We start from the raw sequence: 26,036 nt of genomic DNA on the forward strand, positions 1-26,036 counted from the left end.
CACTAGAATAAGAGAAAGAATAATAATGTCTGCCTATGTGGGCTGAAGGCATGGCAAATGGCCCAGCTTTCATTGCCCAGAAACACACCATGGTGCTTCTATGGCCCAAGGCTCCCCATGTTTGTCTCGGGTGTCTCACAAACATGCACCTGTGAGCTCACCAGCTAGAGTGGCCATTTTGCCCTCCATTTATTTATTTATTTATTTATTTATTTATTTATTTATTTATTTATTTATTTCCTTCCTTCTTTCCTTCTTTCTTTCCTTCTTTCTTTCCTTCCTCCCCTCCCCTCCCCTCCCCTCCCCTCCCCTCCCTCTCTCCTTCCCTCCCTTCCTTCCTTCTTTCCTTCCTTCCTTCCTTCCTTCCTTCCTTCCTTCCTTCCTTCCTTCCTTCCTCCCTTCTTTATTTTATTCTTTCCTCTTTTCACCTTTGATGCAGGTTGAAAGGATTCAAGAAAGGATCTTGGAAGATGTTGCCAAAAGAAACTTCCTTAGTTTGACAATTGTTGTTCTGAGAGAATGTTATTATTAGCAAAAGGAAGGTTTTTGTGTCCTGTAGATGTTTGGTTCTGCAACTCTAATGCTTTTCCTAAGACAGACAGTTGCCCTTTCTGGTAGATCAGGGGAAATACACAGTAGGAAAACACTTCCCTCTCCATTCAGGGCTTCCAAAAGCAAAGGTAGTCAACCTTTTTATACCTACCGCCCACTTTTGTATCTCTGTTAGTGTAAAATTTTCTAACTGCCCACTGGTTCCACAGTAATGGTGATTTATAAAGTAAGGAAGTAGCTTTACTTTATAAAATTTATAAAGCAGAGTTACAGCAAGTTAAAGAATATAATAATAATTACTTACCAAGTACTTTATGTCGGATTTTCACTAAGTTTGGCAGAATAAATCTTTATAAAACAACTTACTATAGTTAAATCTATCTTTTTATTTATACTTTGGTTGCTCCGCTACCGCCCACCATGAAAGCTGGAACGCCCATTAGTGGGTGGTAGGGACCAGGTGGACTACCACTGTGGTAGATGGAAGAGATGGGAATGCTTTGTCATGCAGCCAGTGGGCTTGGGTCCTGGGAGGCATGGAGGGAGGAGTCTGAGGGCTTGAGGAAGATGAATAGATGGCCTGGGAGAGAGATTGCCATCTGAGGCTGAGCACAACTTGATGAGTCACATAAATATACAGTGTTGTGTGTGCATGAGCACATTGTGCTATTTTCTCTAAACTCTGGGTTCCATGTGTTTGTCCTCAGCCAACTCTGTGCCTTCTTTCTGGTAATGCCATGTCCTCACTCACCTTCATAGATATCGAGGGTAGAACCCAGGGGCGAAAGTCCATTTGCTCAATAAAGTGAAATTGTAAAACCTCTGTGTTCCCATATTTCCTAAAGCTCCCAACTGTCCTCAAACAAAGCAGATGCCTCACCTCTAGCACATTCTGAGATCTCAATACCATAACCACCGGCCCAATCATTCACTTCCCTTGAGTTCAGGAAACTGAAATATCTCCTGCAATAAACTCTCATTTTACTACTGTCATGAATAATCTATGGCTTCATTCCTAACAACAAAAATTTACTCTTTAAATGGACAAAATTGGCCAGTGGAGATTGCCTTGCATGCAGCCCGATTGGAAATACATTCAGGTGAATTAGAACAGAAGAAGATGCCTTGCATTTTCTGGCTTAATAAGCATCCATAAGCCAAAATCATCCATAGTAGGAATATTTTTGTACTTAATGAAATTGCCACTTCATTTGTAGTTAATTTTGTAGTTAATGAAACCAAAGGTTTTCCCCTGGAAAGAGGGCAAGTAGCTCTCTCCTTGTAACTGATTGAACTACACAGGAAGATCAGTGCAAGCTGCTATTAATCCTTCTGGTTAATTTGCAAGGCATAGTTGAAAGCAATGAGTTGGAAGAGGACAGGAAATTGATCTGATTAATTGCTCTCAGGAATCTGGGGTCTTCAGTGATGTCAGGTAGGGGATATCTTTCTTTTTTGTGACAGAGACAGAGAGAGATAGAGAGAAGGACAGATGGGGAGAGACAGACAGGAAGTGAGAGAGATGAGAAGCATCAATTCTTTGTTGTGGCACTTAGTTGTTCATTGATTGCTTTCTCATATGTGCCTTGACCAGGGCTACAGCAGAGCAAGTGACCCCTTGCTCAAGCCAGTGACCTTGGGCTCAAGCTGGTGAGCCTTGCTCAAACCAGATGAGCCCACGCTCAAGCTGGTGACCTCGGGGTTTTGAACCTGGGTCCTCTGCGTCCCAGCCCAATGTTCTATCCACTGCGCCACTGCCTGGTCAGGCTATCTTTCAAGGCCTAATATATACAACTTCACACATGGAAGATGCCTTGGCAGAGGTGAGAGTAAGGAGACTGGTAGGAAAGGTATGGGAGATTGGGAGCAAGTACTGGTACTCATATTACCACTGTAAAGCCAGTATCCATGGCCACCATCACAGCTGCCTGGCCTGTGCATGTAACCATTTGATTTGGACAGACGGTAATGAAACAACGGAGCCAATAACTGGTGGGCCATTAGCTTAATCCTAGCTTGCACCCGGTGGGTAGAAATACACACAGTGGGAAAACATTTCCCTTTCCATTCAGGGCTCCCAAAAGCAACTGTCTTATCCGAGTTTCCTTGAATCAAAGTTTTCTACCTCACTAGTCTTATTCACCTCTGTTCCCCATCTCCTTCTCTCTGCACAAACTGGCTTCTCCTTCAGCACTCCGTCATCTTGGCTGCTTCTCCTTTCCTCCACGTGGCCTTTGTCTGCTCTCCTTTCTCTGCTCTCTCCTCTAATGCTAATCTCAGGAACCAAGAGAGCAAGGTCTTGGTCTGCTCCATTTTATAGTGTAGAAATCAAAACCTTTAATCCAATATACAAACAAGGAAGTCTCTGATACAAAGTCACTTATCTGAGACATAATGGGATTCCTCATGAGAATGCACCACTCCACATCATGCAACAGTCAAGGGTGTGGGGAAAAGCTAGTCTTAAAACTAAGCCTTCGGCTATAACAACCCTGCCTGCTTACAGCCTGTCCCACATGCACAATGCAAACTATAAACGAGCAGACATATATATCATATTTACAAACTTATTTGACCAACAATCACCAAGTTGTGTGTGTTGACAATCAGATCTCCAAAGGACAAAGCTTTCATTTATAACATTTGGCAATTTCCATGGTGTAAATACACCCATCATGGCTAATTTCCAACTACCAACATAATACCTCTCAATCTTGATTGAGCAGAGAGCTGCACAATCAGCTGAGCTCCAACAGACCACTGCCAGCAAGGGACTTTTCCTGACTCTCCCCTGGGGCAGTAACTCTGGCTGGTTTCATTGTGTCACTCATCTTCCATCGGGTCCATTTATTCATTCTTTGATTGATTTACCCACTCAATTTGTCATTTACTTATTTATTGTAGCTGAGGTTGTTAATGTCTTGCTCAGATCCCCTTAACCTATTCTAGTGGCCACCTGTAGCTTTAAGGGGACAGTCCTTGTACACACCCCTCAAACAACTGAGTCTCTCTGCTGAGGGCTTTCTTGGGCAGCAGAAATGTACTCAGCCTGTAACTCAGCTCCCCAGGACTCCATGGTGACTTCCAACCAATGTGGAATGAAAATAGGTGAGTAAAATCCTAGTGTCCTTGCACCTTTGTGGGGACATTTTCAGGTGTGCAATACAGATGCCTGCAGCAGCATCTGCTCATTCACACACCCCTGGCTCCTTCCCTTCTTTTTCTATTTCCTGACTCATCATCATGCTCCCTGGAATCATGTCTCCAATAAACCTCTAGAGCCAAGATTTTCATATCAGAATATCCTTTGGGAAATACAACTAAGAGACAATTACTGAACAATGAAAATCCACCTGTTGCTTTCCAGGCACTGCAGTGGGCTCCAAGGAATCGGTGTCCTCTTATCTCATGTGTCTCAGCATCTATCTTATCACACTCCCATCTCTCCAGCTCTTTCTAGATAAACTAAATTTCTTTGTAAACAGAAAGTCTTCGTTGGCTTCATTGACCAGAGTAGACTTTCTGACTCCAGTCTTCCCTCCACCCTGGCCCATTATTTCCTGTTGTTGTTTCGTTGTTGTTTTTTACATGAGCAGATTCTTTTTATTTTTATTTTATTTTTTTATGATAGAGACAGAGAGAGAAGGACAAATAGGGACAGACAAACAGGAAGGGAGAGAGATGAGAAGCATCATTTTGTCATTGTGGCACCTTAGTTATTCATTGATTGCTTTTTCATATGTGCCTTGACCGGAGGCTACAGTAGAGCGAGTGACCCCTTGCTCAAGCCAGCGACCTTGGGCTCAAGCTGGTGAGCCTTGCTCAAACCAGATAAGCTCACGCTCAAGCTGGAGACCTCAGGGTTTCAAACCTGGGTCCTCTGCATCCCAGTCCGATGCTCTACCCACTGCGCCACCGCCTGGTCAGGTTATATGAGCAGACTTTTTAATATCTGTATTTGTTCGGCATGATTTATTCACCTGTTTTGTTTGACTTTTCCAAAGAAAGGTAATACACTTGTCTTTGTTTCTTGTTGACTCTGCCATTATGAACAGTAGTTGGTGTGAAGTAGGCATTTCCTAAATACTTGTTGACTAAATAAATAAATATATCCTCTCCACACCTCCAGGGACCTTACTGTCTATTTGGAGATACAGACAAATGAATGAACAGGCTTTGTGACAGTGTTTTACAGAGGTGGCCATAATTGGAGCATGTTAGGGGAAACATGGTACGTTCTTGGAGAAGACTAGAGGGGACATGTGGAATAGCTGTCTGTCTGAATGAACAGCTAGGCAGAAACCAAGAAAGCTTGCAAGCTCTATCCAGGTAAGAGGAGAAAGAAGAGGACTTTAAGCAGAGAGAGCAACAAGTCGAGTAAGCCAGTAAAGCACATGTGGACAACACATTTGGTATGACTGAAGCAGACATTTGTAAGGTAAGAAGAAGGAAGTGACTCTGGTTAAGAGGCACACAGGTATTTGTCAGGTATGGTCCAGCAGGATTCCTAAACTGTGGCCTGTGTGCCATATCCAGCCACATCCAATAGTCTATAGCTGTTTTCTTACTACATGGCAGATTTGAATACAGACAGTAGAGACCCTATGAGCTACAAAGCCTAATGTATTTACTATCTGTAAGTTCATCAATGTGAAAAACCTTGGGTCTCATGGGAGCATTGAATTTTCAGCAGAGTAGGAAAGAGACCAAATTTACACTTCAGAAAGGCCACATGGGTTGCAGTGGGGAGTGGACTGAGGGGGGTGGGCTAGATGCTGAAAGATGACCAAGTGTCTAACTTCCCCAGATGGTCTGTATACCCTTTGTCAACAAGACCACACCTCAATCATCTTTGTGCCCCTTTGTGTGCCAAAATATCATTGGTGATTCACAAATTTTAATCAAGTGAATAAACACAGGTGGGGCAAAAGTAGATTACAGGCATTCATATGGAAAATAATATAATAATTAATAAATAATAATACACAATAAACTCTATGTTGTTTGTACTCATAACTGCCTCACCCTGCATATGAATGAATGGGCAAGCAAGACAAGATGAGAAAATGGGTTGCTTGGGAAAGTGTATTCTGGCACTGGAGGACAGATGGCTAAACATTGGGATTCTGATGATGATGATGATGATGATGATGAAGATAATGATGATAGTAATAATAAAACAACCACATTTGGTTTTCTGTACCAGTCTCTTCAGTAGGTATATTATTTATATGAACTCATTTTATCTTCTCAACACTTTTAAAATAGAGGTATATCCCCCTCATTTTACAAATGAGGAAGCTAAGGTTAAGCAGCATGCCAAGGTAACAGGGTTTATTGGTAGATGAAATAATTACAGTTTGAACTCCAATCTGCTTTTCTCTAAAGTTTATCTTCCTTCTTCCCAGCTCTCCCAGGGCTGTGAAGGGCTCTCTCTAGGCTGGAGCACCTTATGGAAAGACCAGTGCAGAAATGTCGGTTGTGGGCCTGTGAAGGCTTTCTCTGCCACACCAATGCTCAGAAAACCATTGAGCACTCAGTGAAGCCTCTGTAAGACAAAGCCCTGATCATCTAACTGGATGTCAGTGGCAGCTCTTGTACTGTGCTTCAGCAATACAAGCCTTCACCCTGCAGCATCACAGGCCACTGGGGGAACGCAGCTAGGGCCTGACATGACAGGAAAATTGAAAAAAACCTGGTGGAAGTTAGTTATGCGAATTCCATTTGATAAGTCTGTCCTCTTGTCAGACACTCACAGTAGGAGATGGGGGTGGCCTTCTCACTTTCATACATCTTAAACATTCAACAGTTCACAGGTTAGAGTGACCCAATTTCTGTCCGTCTACCCACTGTGACTCCCTCTTGTCGCTTCTCCTTTTATCCTTTGTCTTGGGGCTGATGAACCACTTGTTCTCAGCATCTCCAAAGAGCTTTTCTGGAAACACAGTTGTTTACAGAAGCTGATTACCTCAACAGTAGCCCTGGAAAAGTGAGAAATACCTCCTGTCAGAATATTTTCTGGTGCCAAAAGAGTTTTCAATTAACTGTAGCTTTCTTCATACTCTACCCGCTACCTATGAGTCCCCCAGCTAACTGATGAACACCTCTAAAACTTAATGTTCCATTTCTACTCTTCTTTGTCCAATTCTTCTCTCTTTTATTGCTTTTGCTCCTGCTGATAAATGGATTTTTCCAAGGAAATTGACCAAGCACCTTCTTGGCCACCAGTTTATGGTTATTGCAACACTCTGCCCTGAATGCTTTTGTGAACAATTCTGTGTAACCTGCTGTGGGACCTTCATATGAAGATTAAAAACTGCAAGTTGTCCCTGGAAGACAATATAATTGTATCTGATTTGGTGGCACCGAAAACCATGGTTAAAAAGCTTTCCCTTATAAAGCCATAGGTTTTTCCTGTCATTATATATAACGATCTGTGTGCTTAACTAGCTCCAGTACCTTCCACACTGCATTCCATGCCACACTATCTGTGGAAACTTGGCTATGTGCTCTTCCAGCTGCTTTGTGATTTGTGTGACATCTTCTCAGACATAGCAGCTTCACAAAATTGGTATCTCACACCATCACCTGAGAAATTCTAGACCACCATTGCAGAAAAATAACTCCAAATTTTATACATAACAAAAGAAATTCCAATTTTTATTTTCTTAAGCCTGCACCGTGGAGACTGGATCAGTAAAGTACTTGGTACTGATGATGACTAGACCAGCATCTCTTTGGTTATTATAGTCATGCCTTTTGATGCAATAGGCTAAATTTAACTTTGCCCAAACTTGAAATGTAAATTTCTGCTCAAACTTTATTTTCCAACATAAAGTCTGACACAAATCTTTGAAGTAAAATGCATAGTTGAAATAGTAAAACTAAATTAGAAACAATATCCATGTCTATAAAACATATAGAGTTATGAAATAATTTCTGAGGCAACCAATGGGATGTTATGCAACAGTTAAAAAATAAATAGCAAAAAATAAATAAATAAATAGCAATATAAAAAGTTATAATCTCTTATAAAGCAAAAAAGAAAATTTCCCAGTGTAACATCCATGCATTGCATTTCCGTAGAAGAAAATATTTGTACATATATATATTTGAATGAACTTGAAAAAAGTCTACAGAAGCAATATTGAAGTATTATGAGTTATTACCATAGAAGAATGGACTTTGTAGGCAGAATCTCAGTCTGTAATTGTTTTTATATTATTTCAGTTCCTTCCAATTAGCATGTATAACTTGTGTAACTCAAAAGAGAGTTTCTTAAAAATACAAATTTAGACATCTGAGTGACTTGAGCAAAGTAAATTCAGGCCTGTCAATAGATGGCTGTGCTGTTTATAACTTTTTATTTGAATAAAAAATGTAAAATCAAAGAAGACCCATCCTTTCCAGAATTATCTTCAATAGTACCTTTGAATTATTTATATTTGTTGAGAATGTAAACAGAGTATTATTTTTGTTCTGTTTATTTATTAAAATATTTTGGCAAAGTCACTCTTTAGAATCAAGATAAAAAAAATTTCAAAATATGCCATAGGAACATATGTCAATCATAAGCTATGTATAAAATATGAGTTATTTCATCATATTCAGTGATAGTAATTATTTTTAAAGAAGTCAGATCCAATTCTCTCATATTTTTCATAATGGAATAACAGGAAAAAATAAATAAAAATTTAACAGGGCTTCTCACCTAGAACTGACACCATTTCTCTGATACCTGATTAGAGGGTCTTGTGAATTAATTTCTGGCCTATCACTCTGTTTCTGAACTTGACATTTTTTCAGGGCAAACTTATGACAAGGACTTTCTGACTTTTTCTATGTGCCATAACCATCTCTTAGAGCATTTGAAGAAAGTCACTGATGATAAATATCTTAATGACATACTTCTGCTTAAAAGAAAAGTGAAAGCAAGATAAGCCCCTGAGACAGAGCCACTGTTCTGCAATTCAGTAACACACGTGGAATATGCTGGCAAGAATTATTTTTTGCTATAAGCACTGTTTTCATGATAATGTAGAATGATTAGATTTTTTTACCTGAAGCTAATTTGCAGCCCTCTCCCCTTTTTTACGCAGTGAGAGAAGGGGAGGCAGGAGAGATACACTCCAGCACACACCCTGATGGGAATCTACCTGGCACGCCCACTAGGGGCCAATGCTCTGCCTGTCTGGGGCATTGCTCTACTGCTCAGCAACCAAGCTCTTCTTGGTACATAAGGTGGAAGCCATGGAGCTATTGACAGTGCCCGAGGCCAACTTGCTAAAATCGAGCTATGACTACAGGAGGGGAAGAGAGAGAGGGAAGTGAGAAGGGGCAGGGTGAAGAAGCAGATGGACACCTCTCCTGTCGGCCTTGCTCAGCAATCAAACCCAGGACAGCCAGGCTGATGCTCTACCACTAAACCAATGGGCCAGGGCCTAATTTGCAACCCTTAAACAACATTTTTTTTTAAGAGTAGACCTCAGATAATCACGTACAGAGTTCTCTAAATAGGAAAAAACAACATCAAATTTGGATTCTATTTTGATTGAATTCAGTGTATTTGTCATATAGTCTTTAAGATTTAAATATTTTAGGAACTAAAGTTGTATTTATATCCATAAAGCAATTAGAATAACATAAGATTACTTTAGAAAAAAAAATAACCAATTGGCCACATTCAATAAATGTCTTTTCTCTAGACAGGGTCATTAAACAGAAAAGTTTCTCTCATTCTCCATTTAAAAAATTTTTTTTTGTTTTAATTTTAGCATTTTCTTAATGAAGCACAAACACAAAATCCTATGAAAAAAACAGTAGAAATTAGTCAAAACTATTTATTTTCAGGGAATTTTAAAACATGCAATAGCCATGTATAGAGAGGTGAAGCCTTTTCCCTATTCTGCTTCCTTTGAACACTGCATTGGCAAGGTGAGTCTCTCTGCTGCTCATACTTCAATATGCTCAAGGTCTTATTTTAATTATTCTGATTCTTGATCTAGAAATCAATGCCTCAATCTCTCAAACACAATTCATGGTCATCAAATCACCTCTATGATCACAGGGAACTAGCTATCATACTTTATTTGATTATATAATAAAATAGGAGCACACCTAAAACAGGCAGTTACTGACAGTTATCCATATTGAAAAATACTCAAAATATTAATGGAAGTTCTACAGAAACAGCTTTAAGTATATTCCAAAGTAATATTTTATTTATAATTCTAATCATAATAACACAATGGTTGCTGTTATTTACTGAGATTCTACCTGTGTTTCACAATGTTCTACAGATACCACCTCTTTGAAATCTCATCACTCTATGAGCTAAGGACCATAATCATTGCCATGTCAAGAAATGATAGTTTGAATCCATGAGTTCATGACTATACTAAAAGGAACACTAAACATAAAAATCTATCGGTCACTGTTAGAAGATACTGGTGAACAAACTTACTGTTTTAAAAATTAGAAAATAAAAAGAAAGAATCAATCATTCATCTTGCCTTTTCTTTAAGAGTACTACCAGTAAGTGACCTAATAGTAGAGGAGAGGAAGTGTCCCTTTCTAGAACTGCTCACCTCATAATAAAGATAAAATAATAGAATTGGAACTTGTTATAGAATTGGAACCTGTTATGGACTAAATGTTTGTTTCCTCCCCTCATTCTCATGTGAGGCCCTAACCTTCCTCCACCTACCCCTAACCCCAACGTGGCTGATTTGGAGATGTTGCCTCTAAGGAAATAATTCAGGTTGAGTGAGAGTGTAAGGATAGGTCCCTGATCCCATAACATTAGTGTTCTCATAGGAAGAAAGAGCAGAAAGCTCTCTCTCTCTCTATCCCTTCCTTCCTCACCCCTCCGTGCACTTACTAAGAAAAGGCCATGTGAGTACACATCAAGGTAGCAGTCCCTACAAGCTTCAGAATGAAATTGCTGACACCTTGAACTTGAACATCTCAGACTCCATACCGTGAAAAATAAATTTCTGTTGTGTAAGCCACTGAGCCTGTGGTAATGGAAGCCGGAACTGACTAAGACACAATCCTCAATTTAAATGCTGATGACTGACACCAATAGAAGAGAGTCAACCAGAGAGTATGCTTCTAAGGGAAGAAAACCAAACAAAATTTTAAGTATTCTTGGCCAAAAGAAAAAAACAATCTTTTTTTTAAAAAATTTGATCAAGTTTATGTGTCCAACTGCCAATTTACAAAAAATACAGAAGAAAGAGGACCATGTGAAATGACACCACAGGGAACAAATTACTAATATCCAGACCACGAGAAACACTCCAGGGAAAACATCTCGTTTATTCAAGAACAGTAACAAAATACAAAAATATATGAAAGGGAGAGAGAGAATAAAGAGAGATTGAAAGATAAGAGTTTACAGATTAAAAGGTTCTGTCTTAACCACACAAGCACCACAGCCCCTAAAATGTATCAATTTAATGATAGATTTTTTAAAAAATTCAGATTCAAGGAAACCAAAAAAATGAGACATTCAAAAATTTGTAGATATTTGATAACACTGAATTATTGCTAATTTTTAGGATGTGTAATAAACTGTCGTACTGTTTTTTATTTCAATACCTTTGAAAAATACATCCTAGTTTATTTATGGGAGAAATGACATAATGCCTGGAGAGAGAATAAAGATGGAAGATAAAAGGAACAACGTTGGCTATGAGTTATTGTTGGAGCTAGGAAATAAGGAACAGAGGTTTGTATTATTCAGTGTTTCTTTCTATATGTTTGAATTTTTCCAATATTAAAGGTTTTTAAAAATTGAAGTCACATTATAAACCAGTCAGATATGAGTGTATATGTATAGATTAAAGTTTTTAATTTAATAAGTATATAAACAGTTGTTTAAAAAGTTACTATAAATATCTTAAAATTCTGGAGAGAAACACTTTTTGAAGTGAGAAAGTCTCATTTCCTTCTATTATTATAATATTGTAGGACTTAGAAGAAAATATAGTCTTTTGTTTAATAAAAAAATTTTCTTAATAATATTTTATTGATTGTTCTAAGAATCCATTTAGCCTGACCTGTGGTGGCGCAGTGGATAAAGCGTCGACCTGGAAATGCTGAGGTCGCCGGTTTGAAACCCTGGGCTTGCCTGGTCAAGGCACATATGGGAGTTGATGCTTCCAGCTCCTCCCCCCTGTCTCTCTCCCTCTCTCTCTGTCTCTCTCTCTCTCCCTCTCTCTCTCCTCTCTAAAAATGAATAAATAAAATAAAAAAAATTTTAAAAAAAAAGAATCCATTTAGTTCTGCCTCATTATGAGAGAGAAGCTTTTTCTCATTAGTTTTAATGAAATGAAAGATTACTATAGTCTAAAAGACTATTTATTCCATGTAAAAGGATGTTATTTCCTAGACAATAAGACAAAAATCCCAATTATTCGATAATATCTCTCTATAGATATAATGTATAATGATAAAATGTGTCAAATTACTTAATATTTAATATATTGTTTTTAGTTTCTGAGCATAATGTGTCAAGTGAAGTGCACCTACCCTGTACAGATAAACGTTGGGCATAAATATGATACCATCAACTCCAGCACTGCAGATGAGACCAAAAATATGAAGCCATCTAGTGATTTGTAACTATAATAAAACAGAGTGTCCTTTAAAAAACCTTCTAGCTTCTGGTTCTCACATTAAACTTATACCACTCTAACATATCTAGCAAGGTTGAAATACTATCAAAGTCACTTTATTTGTTCATGGGAATCAGAGACAATTATGCAAGAAATAGTGGCATCCATCTAAAAGAAGGCATTTGCCTGAGCTGGAGACAATCGGAAGGTGCAGGAAGAAAAATGTAAGTGGGAAATGAATTGCAAATAGTTGATCGACAAAATATGTGTTTAATAAGGGACAATTCTTCCTCTAAGAGACAAAAAGGAGGTACTTGATGGGGCTCTGGGGAGTTATGTTGAGTTGGAAATGAGGAAAATTGAGGGGTCTTACATGCAAGGGTCTTAATCTTCTTAGCGAATGAAAAAGTAAGAACAAATAATAACTGAAGTGAAGAAGCAGCTTAGGAATTTGAAGAACTAGAAAAAAGTTGAAATATCTACTGAGGAGGTGGGACAAAATTAACTACAGATGAAACCATTAAGAATTTCAAGGCATGCTTGACCAGGCAGTGGCACAGTGGATAGAGAGTGTTTGGACTGAGATGCGGAGAACCCAGGTTCAAAACCCAAAGGTAGCCGGCTTGAGTGCAGGCTCATCTGGCTTGAGCGCATGGTAGCTGGCTTGAGCATGGGATCATAGACATGACCCCATGGTTGCTGGCTTGAGCCCAAAGGTTGCTGGTTTGAAGCACAGGGTCGCTGGCTTGAGCTCAAGGTCACTGACTTGAGCAAGGGGTCACTTGCTCTGCTGTAGTCCCCTGGTCAAGGCACATATGAGAAAGTAATCAATGAACAACTAAGGTGTCACAACAAAGAACTGATGTTTTGATGCTTCTCATCTCTCTCCCTTCCTGTCTATCTGTCTCTCTGTTTTTCTTTCTCTGTCACAAAACAAGAAGAAGAAGAAGAAAGAATTTCAAGGCATGATGCCATGATGTTTGGTTATCTCTTCATCCCCTTGCTGCAAGAGAGCTCCTGTCCTGTCTGTAATTAGTAATCTCCTCAGTGAGTGTGAACTCATCCAGAGCAAATCTCTCAGGCAACTTAGAAAGCAGGAGGAAATATTTGAGAAAAAGTTCTTTGATGAACATAAATACAGACCAAAAGACAGAACTGTCATTAGAGTAAACACAATGCTTAGCTCCTATTGGGCATTTGATACTGCTTTGTTGAACTAATGGGGTTATATCTCTCATCGCCCTCCAAACAGGGTAGAACCCACAAGTTTATATCAAAATACTGAGGGTGTTCCACCATAAGTGGTTCAAGTAAGAGTCTAGAAGGAAATAGGTCAAATTAGAAGTTATAAGAAAAGCACTGACAAAAAATTTAAAGTCACATAAGGGAAAGAAGGTAGAAACAGTGACAAAAATAGGTAAATAAGAGTTGAATATACTGCTCACAAAAAATAGGGCATATTTCAAAATGAATATGAAGTGATAAAATATCCCCTTTTTTTTGGTGAGCATTATAATTGAATGACAACATTCCGAGGTGTGAGATTACCCTGTAAATTGGAATAAGATAAATGTGTCTTGGGGACAGTTTGATAGCAGTCACCTAGAGAAACATTATGGAACGGGATGGGGAATATCTGAGGCTGGTGTTTTACTTCAGTTTATCCTTCAGGGAGTATATGGCCAGGGGCCACCATCCTGGCCATTCACATGCAAGTTCTCATTGGATTCGGGCAGATGGTAAAGAAATGGTGGAGTCGGAGGATGGTGGGCCATTCTGTTTATTGGTGTCTCTCCAAGACAGGCAAGCCACAAGAAAAGCCAAGGGAAAATCAGAAAACCTGCTTTTCCCATGGAAGGCAAGGGATCAGGGAGGCCCCTGCAATGGTGATAGCAGGAACCAAGAGAGAGCAAAAGCCCCTGGTCTGCTTCATTTTATAGGGTAGAAAATTAAAGCCTTTAAGCCAATATACAAATAAGGAAGTCTCTGATACAAAGCCACTTATCTGAGGCATAATGGGATTCCTCATGAGAGTGCACCACCCCACATCATGCAGCAGTCAAGGGTGTGGGAAAAGCTTAGTTTTGAGAAGACCTTAGTATTAGAAGGAAGGGAAAGGCTTAGTCTTAAAACTCAGCCTTAGGCTATAATGACTTTGCCAGCTTACAGCCTGTCTCCCCCACTCAAAGCAAGCAAACATATACCTCATATTTACAAACTTATTTGACCAACAGGGAGCTACTGAAGGTATGGACTTACTCAATAGAAAAGTTCTCAACTCCATATATATTTTAAAATTGTCATACAGATTTGAAGGATTGAGACCCCTTAAAGTTCTCTCATAGACCACACTCAGTGGTTCAGGGGCCTCAGGCTAAGAGTCACTGCCCTTAAAGGGAAGCACAGCTTATAAGGTCTCACAGCTGGAGAGAAACCATGCCTCCTTCTTAGACCAGCCATCACATTCATTCAAGAGGTATTTTTTCAGGCAACTGTTATTTCCAAGAGATTTTCCCTAACTCTCACTAAGGTTTCTGATTCCAGTCTTTCCAGTTTTCTCAGATTTACTATAAATCACTTCCTTCACAATTAGGGCACTATCTAATAATTCTTTTTTTTGTCATTTCTATGTGCACCAAAACTCTGTCTAATATGAAATCCAGGATCTGTATTTTTTTTAAAACATTTGTTGTAAGATTTTTAAAAAAATTATTTATTTATTTATTTATTCATTTTAGAGAGGAGAGGGAGAGACAGAGAAAGAGAGAGAGAGGAGAGACAGAGAGAGAGAAGGGGGGGAGGAGCAGGAAGCATCAAATCCCATATGTGCCTTGACCAGGCAAGCCCAGGGTTTCGAACCGGCGACCTCAGCACTTCCGGGTCGATGCTTTATCCCACTGCGCCACCACAGGTCAGGCACTGTATTTTTTTAATCCTACTAATTCTTATAAGTGGCTGCCTGAACAAAAATCACTTAAGTGAAAAGTTAAACTATAAAATGTTTTACAGCCCTGGCCAATTAGTTTGTTGGTTAGAGCATCAATTTGATATGCCAAAGTGAGGGTGTGATAAGGTGCCAAGGAATTGCAAAAATGGTTAACATTAGTATTTTAAAAGGAAAAGTCAGGCCCCCTTACCCCTCCTTTCTGAAGAGAAAAAAAATCCTAAAAAAAGAGATTGAAGGGGCAAAAGTTAGTAACTAATCATAGTTTAACTATAGTTCTCTGAAAGGACTGAGGCCACTACTTGCTAGACAGCAAAGAAAATAAAACTTATCTAGAAACTTCCTCTTCCCCTTCCTTAATAGCCTTTAGGAAACAATGTTTACATATCTTATTTAGAAATCCCTACACTGATCCTAACTCTTCCTCCCCTCCTGGAGTCCTGAGAGTGACATATACCTCTAGACAAAGGATCACGAGCCCACTCCTCTTGCTTGAAAACCCTTTATTCTGTAACATTTTATATACTTTCTAATAATCATCCCTTTTGAAATTCTTTATATGTATAAAACTTGTAAGCTAAACAAGCGGGGAAGGAAACCTAATAAGCTAGCCCCAACACTTTTAGCAAAGGTAATTTTATTTAGTTTCTCTCCTTATCCTAAGCTAAGCATTTCATTGTGGCGACAGGGATGAGTAGACATTTGGGAATGTCTTTGCTGGGTATGAGAAACAATTATCATTACTGTGTTATCTGTGGTCTTGATGTGTAAGAATGCTTTTTCCTTTTAAAAGATCCTATGATAGATGTTGTAAGCTTGTTAGTAACTGACTCTTGTGCCATGTTCCCCCTCTTTTACCCACCCCACCAGCACTTGATCTTGTTTAAAAGGAGGTTCAGAGCAGTAGGAAGGCCTACATGATTTGGGACCATGCCCCATGTAGTTTGCTAGCTGGCTAATTAATAAACTCCTCAAATTCCTTCTGTAACCTGCCTGGGGTCTCTATGTAACCTGTGGATTATAGTACTTTATAACAAGGGCACATACAAGAATCAACTAATGAATGCATAAATATGTGGAACAACAAATCAATGTTTCTTTCTCTCCCCCACTTTCTTTTGGTCTCAAATCAATAAAAATTTAAAAGAAAGAGGAAAATTTCCTTAAAATGGTCCACAGTAAAGTAAAAGCCAATGACTTTATCTGTTCTTTCAACTCTAGAAGAAAGTGGCAGATGCTTCTGTGAAACCTACTGGCACATGGGAGACCTAGATAACTACGTGTGGCATTGACCTGATTTCTAATGGAATCTCTGGTCTCTGAGAGATGTGGCTAGCAGCAGCCCAGGAAGCTGAACCGTGCATCTGCAGAGCAGAGGAGCTTGGCAGGAACCATGAAGCCCAGCCTCCACTTGTTTCTCTGATGGTCCTGGGGCTGGGTGCCATACACCAGGGCACTTCTTACAGGAAACCAAAAGTCAAGTCCCAGGGGCCAATTTGAGAGCATCAGAAACTTTATGGTGTTTTGACTTTCTTAGCAGAATTGGTTGGAAATGCATATTTTAATGGATGCACACTGAAGTATGCAGAGATAAACTTCTCAGTCTAATATTTCTATTTCTTTCCGCTCATAATAGATGTGAGAAGATACCATCATTTTGAAGCTCATTGTATAACAACACACAATTTAGGAAGTGCACCTTCTGTGACCTCTGTGATCAATGACTCGAGGAAGCTGGTATCCCATGTTCTGGGACTAAAGTGTAAGTCACTGACCTAAATTAAAGGTTAATGAGTATAAATCCATACCACTGAATTCAAGGTTTTGACATATGATTCTTCCTGGAAAAGTCTTTTTACCAAATGAAATTTTATCAGGGGTATGTGGACATTTCCTTAAAAAAAATAAACATCTTGTAAATATAAATATTCATTATCTGCCAGGATTATAGGTGCTAGAGATGCTAGCTAGCTAGCTAGATAGATGCTTTCTTGTAGCTTAAACTATAGTGGGAGCAATAAGCAATACATTAATAAATATAAAACTATAATAAAGAAAATTATAAGACAAGCAGATACTGTGGTAGAGAATAACAGGTGGGTCTTCATAGGTAAGGTGAATAGGGAAGACTTCTTTGAGGAGGGACATTCAGGCCCAAAGACTGAAAAGGAGCTAGCCTGGGAACAATGAGAGATGGATGCAGATTCTGAGGAGACAAGAGCTTGGCCTGTTTCAGGAAATGGCTTTGCTGCTGCGGGGTGGAGGGGTGCGGAGGGGCACGGAGTAAATTGTGATAAGGCTGGAGGCAAGACCAGGCAGGTCCTCAGGAGGAGCCTGGATTGACCACATGAAATCTGTTTGTAATTTATTTATGAGTCACATTATAGTAATGGTTAATACTCAAAGGCTACATGATGGTTAGGGAGCATTTACTAATGCCAGACCTGAATAAAGAGCGCTACAGGCATTCTCTCAAGTGATTTTCTGAACAGGCCTGCAAGATAGGTGTCCCTGCTTCTGCATTGTGGAAACTGAGGCTTATAATGTGTAATTTCTCCAATGTCACACAGCAAGTGAGTCATATTTTTGTAGACTGTTGGACTTGAGTACTTAACCAGATCCTGAGGCACCTTCTTTTCTTGAATTCCATCCAGACCTTGAAGCATTCAAAGACTAGTAGAACCTGCCTTTAGATGAGACTTACAGAGACCTGGGCTCATTTTGATCTCACTCAGCCTCACCATCACATTTGGCAGATGCTAGGATAGAATCCAAAAACCTAGCAGAACCAGAGGTCTGTGGACAGAGGATTAGAAGCGATGTTTTACCACAAGTCCAGGAAAAGAGCAGAACAAAGATGTGAGAAAGCGGAGACTTGCTCAAAGAAAGGAGCTAGTTGCTGCACTTCTTTAACCGGTTGATGTGTTCATGTTCTCTGGGAAGAACCAGTGACAAATGCCAGAGGGAAGTAGAAAGAGCTGGGTAATGTAAAACTTGCTTCATAGGAAGCAGATCTCATTAATGATTATGATTATTATAATGTTCTTATTTCTTAATGCTGCAAGTCCAGTAAAACATTAGAAATAAAACAATAATAACATTAGGACACCGGGCTTAATAAGCATCTAAAGGTTATTTTCCTTTTAGGGTGACTCTTAGAACCCGCGGGAAGAGCCACATTTGAGATGTGCTCAGTCTCATCCCTCCTCTGTCCTCTGATACCTCCTCTGTAGAGAGCCAGTCTACATTCTTTTTTGTCTCATCTCTGTCATTCAAACAGTCCCTCACTTTGCTCATGCTGCACTCTTAATTTGATAATACTGTATTTCCTTCTCTCTTCACCTGTTACTGCCTTGGTCCAGACCACAATCATCACTTGCCCAGAGTAACATTTTGGTCTCCCATCAGATGTACATGCCTGCAGCCTTGTCCAAAAACATCCAGGCTCCATTCTGCTGCAAGGGTGATATTTCTAGAATGCAAGTTTGACTGTGCTGCCTCCCTTATCACCATTCAATAACCCTGCATTGTCTACCAGATGAAGTTTAACTACCTAGCATGGCCTTCAAGGCCTCCTGTCTTCAGTCCCTTGCTTCCTTCTCCAGTCTCATCTCTCATTGTCTTCAGCAAACAGCAAATCACTTACAACCCTCTACTCCCCCAAACAACCTTGGCCATTCTCTGCCTATTGCCCTCCCACATGCTGCTGTCTTTTTATGGAATACCTTCTCCATCTTTGTGTTTTATGACTCAGTTCAACTGTCACTTTCTCTATACAACTATTCTTACATCACTCCTTTGTAACTGACAGAATACCTAATGATCTGCCCAAAGATGCCCACATACTAATCTCCTTCCTGGTAAGCACATTATATTGGTATAACAGGACCTGGCAGAAGTAATTCAGTTAAAGACCTTGAGATGGAGAGATTATTTTGGATTATCTGGGTGGACACAACACAATCACAAGGGTCCTTAAAAGAGGGAGCTAGATAGGTCAGAATCGAAATCAGTGAAAGAGATTTGGTGACAGAGGGCAGTGCTAAATAAATCGTACAAATTCAAGAAAGAATTAACCTAGTTAGTAGATTTTGCTAGACTTGATGCAATTAAATTACCTTATCATATATCAAAAGCAAACAAGTTTTAGTGCCCCAAGTACTCTGATTTTCACAAAGGGTGCATGCATAACTAAAATTAGGAGGAGACATGTAAGAAAAAAAATTGAGGTTCTTGAAAGGAGAAAATGATTCATAAGAAGTAGGTTGAAAATTTCACCATTTAGAGTGAACAAAGGCAAGAGGACAAAGTCAATACCAAATACATCGTGTCTAATGTTATTAGTAGTGCCCGTGGCATGGTCTAGGAGTGAGGTAATTACATAACCTTCCCTGTGCCAACCCAAACGCAGTCCAGGCTATGGAGGGTTCTGCATTACTGGACCAGAGCTTGCCAAATACTCAATGTGTCCCTGATAAGGTTTGAGCTCTGTGGGTAGTGTAGTTCTTCAGGGGACCTATCCCCTCTTTCTTAGGTAATTCAAAGTAGAATTCGCACCACTGAAATTCTGAACCTTTATTAAAGCACAGGCGTGTAAGGACTTTTCTTCTCTGCAGCGTTTACTCACTTCTTCCTGTTTGCTGGCTAATCAAGTCAGTTCGTTAGATGTTGAAGCACTTGAAGCTCTCCTCAATCTTGCTTGACCTAATTTGTTTCAGCAGAAGTAAGGAACATCACCGAAGAGCTCAAAATGTTTGTCTGTGCTTCTCATGTTATGCCTATTGGTAAGTTCTTAGATGTCCTTAAATTCTAGGGGGGGGGGGGATGACCTGTTAGAACCTTAAGGAAGAAAAATAAAATAATTAAAAGGACCATTGTAAGTGGAAATACCAATTCAATAAAATGAAAACATAACTAATTGGAACTAAAAACTATCTTTGGGAAGTCAGAGTTTACTTAAAAAATAGCACTGAGTTTGCCAAGATCTTTTTTTTTTTAATTTTTATATTTTTATTAATTTTTGCCAAGATCTCAGTTCTTACCTCAGGAGAGGGAACACAAGAGGGCTCGGAGCACGTGTCAGAGTCTCAGATAACTCCCGACGTGGTACCTGGAGGCAACTAGAGAAGGTGTTCTTAGCTTGGTAAGTGATGACTACACGGAGGGAGAAACAAGCGGAGGCCCAGGGCTATGAGCAGTGCCCCCATTAGCACTTAGTTGAGCTGCCCTGGCAAGAAAGTCTGGGAGAGGGTATTGTTGAGGGGGCCACTCAGCAAAGAGGGGAGCTTCCTGGGGTCTACTGCTGCTGGCAGAAAATAAAAAGCAGTTTTTGTTGGTATTGATGTTTGGTCTTCATTTGAGGTGGGTGACTCCAATCTTTATAAAAGCTCAGAGGGGTCCTAAGATGGACTTGAGGAAAAGGACTTCAAGGCAAGGAAAAAACAAGTGAGCAAAAAACCCAAAAAGGCATTAGTCAGATGAAGAGTGGGCACAGCAGGCAGATGGGGACCAGCAAGCAGCAAGCCCTTAGGGGAAGAGCTAGGCTGGTGAATGAGACCCGCTTCTTCCCCAGCAGCCTGTGCAGGGCCTAAGAGCAAGCCTTCGCTCAGGTCAGCCTGCAAGTAAGGTTCATATTATTGCTTCCTAGTTCTTTGTCCTGAATGAATTCCCAAACCTGTCAAGACTTACATTTTCTCCTCTGTAAAGTAAGGGTGAAATCCCCCACGTTACCAGACTGTTGTGAGAATTTGATGATTAAATGCATCTAACATATTCTGCCTCCTGCCTGGTCCACAACAAGGGCTAGAAAAAAAAATGGGAACTCTAATTCTCACAATCTATCCTTCCAATAGATTTCATGAAACTATTGACTCTTCACCTGGCAGGTTGGCCTGGGGAGGCTGAAAGGGGCCGACTTAACAGAATGCCTCTGCTATAAAAGCAAATTCTATGTGATTGTCATTTATTCATTCAACAATCATTTACTGAGGGTCTCTCTATGCCAAGCACTATGTGTTAGACACGGGGGAGGGACAGCAAAAAGAGGAGGGCCTTGATATGTAAGGTCTGTTTCAGAGTCAACAATTTAAAGGGAACAGGATAAAACAATTGATATTTGGCACTGGAGATGCACGCACATACAAAAAAAAGCAAAATGTGAGTGTAACGGGGGTATCCTTTTGAGGTTTAATAGAACTAACAGTATATGAGGAAATATACTCAGCTGGTAGCTTCAGTGGGATCTGGCTTTAACAACTTTTCATGAGTATTCAGTATGCTGTGGGTATTGACAAAAATTTTTTTTAATAGAGAGAGACTAAAGAACAGTGATTAACCCAACAAATACAATGCATTAAGGTTTTATAAAGAGCTTCGATTGTGTTTGCAATTAATAAAATAGTATCATTATTTTCTAGCATCATCAGTCCCTCTACACTTTTTTTAATTGGGGAAAGAGCTGTTAATTGGAGGTCTACCCAATTAACAAAATCTTAAGTGTACACTCTACTGTTGTTTACTGTGAGTACAGTCTTATACAGAGAAGCTCTATAGCTTGTTCACCTTGCTTGACTGAAACTTTACGCCCAGGCCCTTCTACTCTTGATATGTTCTTATTTCTAGCTCCAACCCATGTGTACCATGATGAACTATAGCTCTTAGCTTTGAGAACCTGAAAGAATGAGGCTAAAGAAAGATGCTTTCAGAATGTTATTACTTTAAAAGTTATGATTAATGGGAGATTGTCCTTCAATCTACTGTATTATTCATGAACTAATTTCTTTTTAACTGACAATTTTAAATTATACTGAAATTGACTTATTTCTGTATAAGTATCTGCCCTGTCAGGATTCTAGGGCCCTGTACGTTAGAAATACATTTGTACCACATCTTCAGCTGTTCGTGCCATACCAGAAAAAATGGCTGAACATCCTGGGGTTCTTATTGTTTCCAGATTTTTCTATTCCAAATATAGTAGAGGGAAATGCAGCATCATGTGTACGTGTGGAACAATGGCATGGCCAATTAGGATAGTAGAAAATTTTATTTAAGCATAATTACAAATGGAACCCAAACAGTGTAATGTGAATTTCAACATCCATGTTACAAGATGGGAAAATGAATGAGTCTTTTCTAGAGTCCAGGGGTGGACATAGCTCCCTTGGAGCCCAGTTGTGTTTAAATTGTGCTGAAAGAATTACCATAATAATTGGAATGCAGTACTCATATTTTTCTCTTAATATATTACCTCTGATATTTTCATTATTAGATTCTAGTGTTTGTGGACTAGCAAAAGAATAAAGAGAAATGTTACATCTTCAAGGTACATCTAGATATTTAAATGATAGATTTCACTAGGGTATAATTCCAATTTTGAGCCAGTAAAAATAAAATTTTTCTTTTTTTTTTTTTTTTTTTTTTTTTTTTTTTTTTTTCTTCATTTTTCTGAAGCTGGAAACAGGGAGAGACAGTCAGACAGACTCCCGCATGCGCCCGACCGGGATCCACCCGGCACGCCCACCAGGGGCGGTGCTCTGCCCCCCAGGGGGCGATGCTCTGCCCATCCTGGGCGTCGCCATATTGCGACCAGAGCCACTCTAGCGCCTGAGGCAGAGGCCACAGAGCCATGCCCAGCGCCCGGGCCATCTTTGCTCCAATGGAGCCTTGGCTGCGGGAGGGGAAGAGAGAGACAGAGAGGAAAGCGCGGCGGAGGGGTGGAGAAGCAAATGGGCGCTTCTCCTATGTGCCCTGGCCGGGAATCGAACCCGGGTCCTCCGCACGCTAGGCCGACGCTCTACCGCTGAGCCAACCGGCCAGGGCAAAATTTTTCTTAAAATAAAATCAGAAGGTATTAAAGAATGACATTTAAAATAAAAAATGTTTAAAAATCCTATTCTAACACTTAATGTCAAGTTGCTTTGGAGAATTCCATAATAGCCTAACAGTTCTTTTTTTTCTTTTCCTTTCTTCTTACATATACATACAATTGTTTTGAAGGCGATATTTTATACCTTATAAATTCCATTTGCCATTATTTATTCTGTTTTTATTTTCAGCACTATGATATTTAGACAATGGTATAGCTTAAGGCTAAAATAACCTAACAAGTCTCTACAGTGAAAGCAGTAACATTCTCTATCCTGCATCCCTGGCCTTTCTTTTACAAAGCTTTTTAGAGAGTGTCAGAAAAGGAGAGGTTCCAGGGTAGAGTCTATATTGAACTTGGGGAGTGAAGACCTGTTTGAGTTTTCACATCACCACTTAGCAGAGGTAACTCTCTGATCCATTACAAATGGCTTTTCTCAGCCAATTGTTCTCCCTTTATGGAAAACTCAATATACAATTAATCTGTTTCTGTATTACATGGAATAATCCATGAACCTGTAATTGTCAAACATTCATTCTGTAGAAAGATGAAAAGGTAGTATCAGCTATGAAGCTTTGAATCAATCTGAATTTTTCAGTTAGGGTGACTCTTTGTTTTAAAGATAACCTAAAGAGAAAATCCTAAAAATAAGAGATGAAAAATACTTGTTAAACACTTCCAAATCTTTTGGTAGGTTTTCCTTAATAAATTTGCTGTTTAATTTAATTTATAAAAATAAGAGTTTGGAAGAATGGCCAACCCTCCCCTACTTGATTACATTTCTCTGTAGCTATTACCACTAACATTTAAAAACTTTTTTATTGTCCCCATCTCCACCCCTCTGAGTAACATATAAGACTGCTGTATTCCTAGTGCCCAGGAAAGTTGCTAGCAGTTAGTAAAATCTTAATAAACATTGGTTGAATGAATGAATGAATGAGTGAATGAATTGACAAGATCTATATGCTAAATTAAGTTAAAAATCGTATCTAAAATATTCAAAGTAGGTTTCTATTTATAACAACTGATCTATAATATCATGATTATATTATGCTAGTGATAATTTGAGAGTAATGATTTGTGAAATTTCATTCTGTTTAATAATCAATAATAATGTTATGATTGATTTAGCAAAATACTGTGTGCCATATACTTATATACAACATTGAGAACCTTAGAACAGATTCACCCTCCCCTCAATAGTGAGAATTCTTTCCTCTATAGCAGATAAGAAAATTAGGGTTCAAATGTAAATCACTGAATTGAAAGTCACACATGGGGTGGGGAATGGAAGCCAAAATTTGAACCCAAGTTTAGATGGATCCAAATTTCAGTGATAGTCCTTCCTTGAAAGGGATTAGTTAAATATAAAAATTAAATGTGATTTAGTATTTGTCTAATAATATTTTTTCTTTATTTTTTTTATAAATAAATTTTTATTTTAATGGGGTGACATCAATAAATTTTAATAATATTTAATAATAAATTTAATAATATTTTTATTGCATCTTTGTTCTGGATAAATACTTTAGGAGAAATATTCAATTTTAGTTTGATAGTCATTTCTCTTAATGTTTGAAAACATTATTACACTATATTTTGGCTTTTAGTGGTATTGAAAGAAGTCTGGTTTTAATCTAAAAATCATTTTAAATAAATTCCCCAGGTGATTTCTGATGCCGATGGTCCATGGGCCGCACTAGGAAGAACTGATTCTGGAGGTAACAGAGAGACTCAGAGCTTCTACAGAACCCTTCTTCCCGACAGCTCTAGGCTCTTCTACAGGAGGGGACCCTGGCTTGCATCCAGGAGGAGAGCTGAGGTCATCCCCACTGAAGAAGCAGAGCAGAGAAAATCTTGGGAGGTCAAAGAACAACCTACCAATTAGCATTACAAACAGAGCTGAAAGTCCAATCTTTTAAGTTGTTCCCAAGCTGAGCAACTAAAACATAACTGTGCCTGTGAATCAGCTGGAGATCACCCACACATAGGTTTGGACATTCAGTAGGTCTGGGGTGGACTACAGATTCTATGCCTCTAGCAAGCTCCCAGGTGATTCCCAGGCTGCTGGCCCTCAGTCCACTCGGACTGCAAAGCTGTGGAAGGAGCTGGTTGTCTCCCTTGAAATGTTTGAAGGTTCCAGTTTCAGCACTCCTGGTCCCCAGTGTTCCCTTTTACTCCAACAAGGATCATTGTAGATTTCACTCAGATACACATTAAAATCCTCTTTTCCTCCATGCTACTAGTCTTTTCCAGAAACTAAACCAAATAAGAAGTGTTCTGCTAAACTTTTCACAGGTAAACTGAGTGTAAGAGCCTGGGACACCAATGCTAGTCCCAGAATCACAACTTACAAAATGTGTGACCGTGGGTGAGTGGTTCAGACTCTTTACCTCTTCTTTCCCCCATCCTTAAAATACTAATGTGGCAGCTCGTGGGGCTACTGTGAAAGTGCAGAGCTGGTGAGGCGCAAACCGCGGGGCCTGGCCAACAGGGCCGCGTAAGTGTCAGCTCCCGGAGTGCCCAGCATTCTGTCCTGTAATGTGACGGACCCCCTTTCAGTATTTCTAGATTTATTAAAAGATCCAATGCCCTTCAGGATTTTATGAGCTCAATTCTTTCTTCTTTTAATTCCTTTAAAGGGTTATTAGGATTAAATGAATTAATATGATTCAAACACTTGGAACAGTGCCTGTCACATAATTAGTATACAAGATGGCTTAGTTTTTATTTTTAGCACTTACTACAGTGATAATTAAATCACTTTTGAGGGATTTTTACATTGGCAGTTCTCCTATTAGACTGCAAATCTTCTGAAAGCAGGGATGGTCTGTTTCAGACACATGTCTATGCCAAATCATTACACAGGGCCTGGGATCTTGCTGCTGCTCAATAACACAGTAGAAAGTACGGATGAATGAACACATGAACAAATCAATGACTAACTGAATGAGAAAACATTCCTGCCCTACAAAGAGATCTTTAGGGAAAAAATGTTGGAGAAACACTCTCTTAGAGAGTTGAGTCAGTGAAAGGGAGTAAAAATTATGTCGGG

The 26,036-nt window shown here is 39.3% G+C and overlaps 1 protein-coding gene across 4 annotated transcripts in view; it reads right to left on the reverse strand.

Moving 5' to 3' along the window:
- The window catches only part of SYNPR (synaptoporin), a 396,296-nt gene that overhangs the window by 140,866 nt on the left and 229,394 nt on the right, over positions 1–26,036 (reverse strand). Inside the window, exon 1 of one of the 4 annotated variants that reach the window (XM_066351445.1) lies at positions 6,309–6,389. The exons of the other annotated variants lie outside the window; for them this stretch is intronic. Within the exon in view, the coding sequence (XP_066207542.1) occupies positions 6,309–6,341 (33 nt within the window). The 5' untranslated portion in view covers positions 6,342–6,389. Of the gene's footprint in view, positions 1–6,308; positions 6,390–26,036 lie in introns of those variants that run through there. 4 annotated transcript variants of the gene reach the window in all.

The sequence above is a fragment of the Saccopteryx leptura genome, chromosome 10 (assembly GCF_036850995.1).
Source record: "Saccopteryx leptura isolate mSacLep1 chromosome 10, mSacLep1_pri_phased_curated, whole genome shotgun sequence".
NCBI classification, from domain to species: domain Eukaryota; kingdom Metazoa; phylum Chordata; class Mammalia; order Chiroptera; family Emballonuridae; genus Saccopteryx; species Saccopteryx leptura.